At 30.3% G+C, this 5,528-nt stretch overlaps 2 protein-coding genes across 3 annotated transcripts; one reads left to right on the plus strand and one right to left on the minus strand.

Annotated features, from left to right (window-relative positions):
- The first annotated feature begins 211 nt into the window (after positions 1-211).
- LOC116846261 (neuferricin) lies at positions 212-1,803 on the plus strand. Its single transcript, XM_032819870.1, has 4 exons — positions 212-603; positions 680-820; positions 1,082-1,268; positions 1,351-1,803. Exons 1-4 carry the CDS (start codon positions 306-308, stop codon positions 1,532-1,534), a joined length of 810 nt encoding a protein of 269 aa, XP_032675761.1. The 5' UTR covers positions 212-305; the 3' UTR covers positions 1,535-1,803.
- Positions 1,804-3,482: 1,679 nt separating this feature from the next.
- LOC116846225 lies at positions 3,483-4,975 on the minus strand. Of its 2 annotated transcripts, none has more exons than XM_032819778.1 (3): positions 4,698-4,975; positions 4,351-4,500; positions 3,483-4,248 (listed from the first exon to the last, which is right to left on the minus strand). In XM_032819778.1, exons 1-3 carry the CDS (start codon positions 4,721-4,723, stop codon positions 3,894-3,896), a joined length of 531 nt encoding a protein of 176 aa, XP_032675669.1. In that variant the 5' UTR covers positions 4,724-4,975; the 3' UTR covers positions 3,483-3,893. The 2 variants fall into 2 exon arrangements, with proteins under 2 accessions (XP_032675669.1, XP_032675668.1); XM_032819777.1 differs by having other exon boundaries at positions 3,483-4,254; positions 4,698-4,973.
- Between the last annotated feature and the right edge of the window lie 553 nt (positions 4,976-5,528).

The following is a 5,528-nucleotide window of genomic DNA, read 5'->3' on the forward strand; positions in this document are numbered from 1 at the left end:
ACTGTCGGATCTACACAAATTTAATCTTTCTAAGAACATACATGAACTCGCATTCATTGAAACACCGATCGTTTTAGACATCATTTGTAAATTCTTAAAAAACTCGGAAATCAGTATTTGAATTCAGCGGTCATTGATTTAATGGCTGCACAAATCTATTGAAAACACTAGATGGCGATGGATTCTATCCGGGGCCAAATCAAGAAGGAAAGAAGATATATTCGTATATCTATGATCAAAGATTGAAAACTTATCGAAAATTAGGATAATATACATATACACTAGTTTTTAAATGTGTAAACCCAATGTTTTCCAAATATATTTTGTTATCATTCTTACCCGGAATCTTATATGTTTTATATTCACTTGACTTTGTCAAAGAAATAAAGATACATCTGGCAGATGGAACATTAAATGTAATTGACATAATCTATTTTGGGTTAAATAGACATTCTGCGGAACAGAAGATATTCACTACGAGTGAATTAAAGCAATATACGAATATGGAGAATGGTTTATATCTTTCGATTTTAGGTCATGTTTTTGATGTAACAAAAGGTGAAAAACACTATGGGCCTAAAGGGAATTACCATGCTTTTACTGGTACATAAATATAAATTTCTTATATCAACATATGCATATTATATCTTACACATGATTACCTTGCACATGGTTACAGGTCGTGATGCTTCCTTAGCATTTATTACTGGAGAATTTGATGATAATGGTTTAACTGATGATATATCTAGTTTGTCTATACGACAAGTTAAGGCGCTAAATGATTGGATACAATTTTATAATACAAACTATATCTATAAAGGTACAATTAGAATTACTTAAACTACTGAAACAGAAATACTGAAATAAGAGAGAGAAGTTGACGCACCTTTTCTAATAATTTTATCTTAAAAGATAGACTAAAGATGTTACTTTTTTATCAATCTTTCCAGCAAAATATAGGAAAGCATATTTAGTTTTATATATATAATTTAAAACAAATTATATACATAAAAATAATGTGTGTGTGCATGAGGTGGATCAACAAGTGTAATACAATCTAAAATACTTTTATATTCCTCAGGAAAATTATATGGCAGATATTATAATCAAGATGGTAGCCCAACTGCAGAATCCTATAAAGTACAAGAAAAAGTACAGCTTGCTGAAAAAGAGAAATCATTGGAAGAGAAGCAGAAAAGAATGTTTCCACCCTGTAATGTAGAATGGAATCCAGATACTGGTACTATGTTCTGGTGTAGCAAAAGAAGGTAGGAATATATTTGAATACAAATATGTATTGATTATATTAAAAATTTTTAACAGCTTTACATAGTCCATTTTGTTTAATAGTGGTGGAATCGATAGAGATTGGGTAGGAGTACCAAGAATGCTGTTTGAGACTGCAAGTATGCAGTCACCTAGATGTGCCTGTGTTAAACTAGATAGTAAGGAATATAAAGAAAACAAGGCTATGTTAAGCGAATATGATAACTGTGCAAAACATGCAACAAAATGCATTGTGCAAATGAAATAGAATATGATACAAGGAAGTATTAATTAATATACAGCATATCTATATTTGTACGATTATAAATTTTTTCTATTTTTTTTATTTTATAAGATAGTATAAGATAGATATAAAAACAGATATCTTTTTAAGACAATTTTTTGTCTGTAATTTTTTGTGTTATCTCATTCCACGAATTTGGCTTGTTATATCAATTTGTAATTTTATATCTGTTTAAAAATTAGTGCCTTTTTTGTGACTTAATACATAGTATAATAAAAACAAGTACAAAATTTCATATAAAATTATAAATGTAAGACACTATATCATAGAAATAAATTAAAAACACATTTGCTGATTTATAGCAATATGTTTTAATGTAATCAGATCAAATGTATGATGTACAAAAAAGGACGCATATATTTAGTAAGCAATCTGTGTGCAGACTAACATTAGATTGGCGACAGAATCTGTCGAATTCGAGTAGGATCTATCGACAGATCCATAGACATCTGCGTCCCCAATCTACCGTCAGACTGCTGACAGGGTCTGCTAACAGACTCTGACGGCAGATTGGCGACAGATTGCGCGCAAATACTGTCGTTTCGTAGGTTCTTCAATTAAGCCGGTTCTACATTAGTTACAAATTGCAAGATCGTAAGAAAATTTACCAATCACAGTCGATCGTTCTTCTTATGATCAAAGAAGATTGACTGTGATTGGTAAATTTTCTTTCGACTGAGACTTGCAACTAATGTAATGACTCTTAAATTTTTGGTAGAAAATTTTCTCATAATTTTTCATAATTACTCATAGAATGAGCGCTTTCTCATAAATACTCATAAATACAATAAAAAAATTTTTTTATGTTATTTTTTTCATAATTTTTAAGATTTTCTCTGGTGAGATTCGAACTTGAATCGAATACATCTTTTGGATAATCGTCCGTCGCCTTAGACACTACACCAATTCTTTACTTGATAAAAAGTGCTTTGTATTGCCCACTTAAGATTTAAGGAAGAAAAATTTTAGAGTTTGTTCGCCTTTTAAACCGCAAAATATAGACGAGACCGTTTAGCGTATAAATAATGTAAGAGAGACTGGCATGATAATTCAAAATTAATTTTCTACCATAGACTGTATAGAAAATCACTGCAATAAAACAGCAGATAATGACATTTTTCCATCATGTTAATAAAATACTGTGCTTTTACATGTGCGAATTAATTTAGTCGATCGTCCAGTTCAGATTGTATTAAATTTTATCAAAATCGCGCGAAGCATGATATATTTTCAAATAAATTACAAAAATTCTGTAAAAGTTATTTACATGATGGAACTAATATTTTTTTTAGTGCTGCTGCCTTTAGTACTTATTGCATGACGGTTAAATTGTTCAGATTTAATGACATAATAACATAAAAAAAAAAATAATTAGAAATTGTATGAAAAATTATGAAAACAATTTTTATCAGGGATGGCATATGGACGTCTTTAAATGACCATTTAACCGTTATACTATTTTATATCTGTACTCGTTATTTCTCTATTATTTTTGCTTTTTTATAAGAAATGTATAATACAATTTTAAAAAGTAAAAATTGTTTTTTATTGTATATATGTACAATTATTGTACAATATAATTATCTTGACTGCTCTCGGAGTTTCACATGGTGTGCATGTAAAACTACTTCATTTAATAGCGTACATATGGCCTTTGATAGGATTAAATAGCCTATCTACTAAACAGAATCTGCACGCAATCTGCCGTTAAAATCTGTCGGCAGGCTCTGCGCGCAGTCTGTCATCAATTTGTCGTCAGAAACTGACAAAACAGTTTCTGTATGCAATCTGTTGCTATTCTGTCAACAGACACTGTTGACAAACTCTGCGTAAAATTTGCTTGCGCAAGTTTGGCTATCTGGGCATATAGGAAAAAAATTAAAGTACAACAGTTTATATTTCAAATAAAAGTTTTACTAAAATTTTTGTATTTTTTCAGTCTTTTTCATCCCTATTTTATCGTATTAAAAACAATGTAGTTTTTTCCATGCATACTGCACAAATTCAATATGCTTATGAGAACTAATTTCCATTATCTAAAACTTAACAAATACTATCCTCTTAAATAAATCTATAAATGCAATATGGTACGAGTATCTTACTTTGATATATAAAAAGTATGTTATCTTTACTTTAATAGATATAAATATGGCAGTAATGATTTCAATATTTCCTCTCATTCATATAATACCTTTACATTATTATATAAGATACATAGAAGTAGCATATTCACAAAACACTGTGCAAATACAAAGTATAATGCATCAAGTTCTCTTAAAGTCCTTAAATTTAATATATTTAAAAGCAACATAAATCTGCTATATCATTTGATATCCACTTCTGCTGGTGAGTTTGTTCTAATACCATCCAATTTATCTAAAATGGACTGCATTGAAACACGTCTTTTGTTGTAACTTTTTGTAACCTTTGATCCAAAAATCTTCTGTATTTTTGCCCGTCTTTTTTTTATCTTAGAAGCTGTAGGTTCAGCTTTAAACAATAACATTCTTTTGAATCTCTTTGCACTCATATATTTAGTATTGTCACTTGTATCATCATTTTCTTCATAAATTGTTTCAAGATTGTTTGGTTTTTTCTTTATATTTTTGTCTAAATAATATTCTTTAATATTTTCTTCCAAATTGCTTCCATTTAATATCCTCTTTTTAGGTCTACAACTGCATCTTATACAAGCACACAATAAAGTTAAACCAATTTACAACATGAATATATCAGAGTTATCATAGTTAATATCAGTTCAATTTTAAAATAACTGTTACCTTCTATTAGATATTTCTGTAGAAACCAGTTTAGGTATCCTTTTCCTAAGTATCCTCTTAGTTTCTGTAGACGATGAACACTTAGTATCTACACTAAGCATTTCTAAACTAGCTATAACTTCATTAGTATCCGCTAAGTCTACAGAAATTCTAGAAAAAAGAATAGGTTCTGAATCTTTGTAATTTTGATGTATAAAATATATATAAAAGTTCTGTAAAACTACAAATTATATATGAAAATTTACGTATAATTTGCATAAAATATAATTGTAAAAGATTTACTTTTATATAACTTCATAATATATTTAATTTTTCCTTTGAAGTTTCTACAATAAGTAAAGACTTACACATTTTCTGCTCGTCTCTCTTCCATTTGAGAATATCAAGAATACTTTGTACGATATTTGTCAAGAAATATCGGATATCCTGATACTGTCCTTATATTTCAGTGTAATCTTTCTTATACTTCTATTTTAAATATTGGCCTTGTTTAATATACAATTTTATAAAATATTAATAAGTAAAAACTTTTTTTACACACACAAATAAAACAGTTGAACGTTCAAAAGAGCATCTTTAAACAAAAATTAGTGGTTAGGCGACAATTTCCCGAAAAGTAGAGGGGATAATGTTGGTACCAAGGAAAATCTCTATATGATATATGGTCTGTTCTTTTCGGCTGCGCTACTGAACTGGTGTAATAAGTTAGAATGAGAAAAAATATATATGTCTCATTTTAACTTATTGCACCAATTTAGCAGTGCAGTTACAAAGAACAGGCCTTATGGCTCCTGCACACAGGACGCGGTAATGCTTGCCGCGCGGCGGAAGTCCACACGACAGCCAATCAATATGTTGTTTTTCCGTAAGAGCTAGAAGGTTATTACGGAAAACAGCATACTGATTGGCTGTTGCGCGAACTTCCGCCGCGCGGCAAGCATTACCGCGTCCTGTGTGCAGGAGCCATTACTGTTACGGAAAGTGTGTGTGCCAGCTTAACTCTAGCATCGGAAAGCAGTATTGAGTTGTCTTGAACCATGAAGATACTAAATGGTTGTGCCTATTATATTTTTCAACCCTAGTGTACTAACGCGTACACTCGATTTAACGTAAACACCCTATGTATATTATATCAGAGAGAAACCTGGGGTACTATTCCGTTCCCGCGTACCGACAGC

The sequence above is a fragment of the Odontomachus brunneus genome, unplaced genomic scaffold, assembly GCF_010583005.1.
Source record: "Odontomachus brunneus isolate Ranch 3 - 2012 unplaced genomic scaffold, Obru_v1 Obru_scaffold_062, whole genome shotgun sequence".
Classification (NCBI taxonomy): Eukaryota; Metazoa; Arthropoda; class Insecta; order Hymenoptera; family Formicidae; genus Odontomachus; species Odontomachus brunneus.

What these genes read in the sequence shown, in the direction of transcription:
- LOC116846261 (XM_032819870.1), top strand. Translation starts at nt 306, where the DNA reads ATGTTTTCCAAATATATTTTGTTATCATTCTTACCCGGAATCTTATAT. An exon ending in GAATTACCATGCTTTTACTG is followed by an intron (nt 604 to 679) that starts GTACATAAATAT and finishes ACATGGTTACAG; the next exon opens with GTCGTGATGCTTCCTTAGCA. An exon ending in TACAAACTATATCTATAAAG is followed by an intron (nt 821 to 1,081) that starts GTACAATTAGAA and finishes TATATTCCTCAG; the next exon opens with GAAAATTATATGGCAGATAT.
- LOC116846225 (XM_032819777.1), bottom strand. Translation starts at nt 4,723, where the DNA reads ATGGAAGAGAGACGAGCAGAAAATGT. An exon ending in GAGAGACGAGCAGAAAATGT is followed by an intron (nt 4,501 to 4,697) that starts GTAAGTCTTTAC and finishes TCTTTTTTCTAG; the next exon opens with AATTTCTGTAGACTTAGCGG. An exon ending in ACAGAAATATCTAATAGAAG is followed by an intron (nt 4,255 to 4,350) that starts GTAACAGTTATT and finishes TGCTTGTATAAG; the next exon opens with ATGCAGTTGTAGACCTAAAA.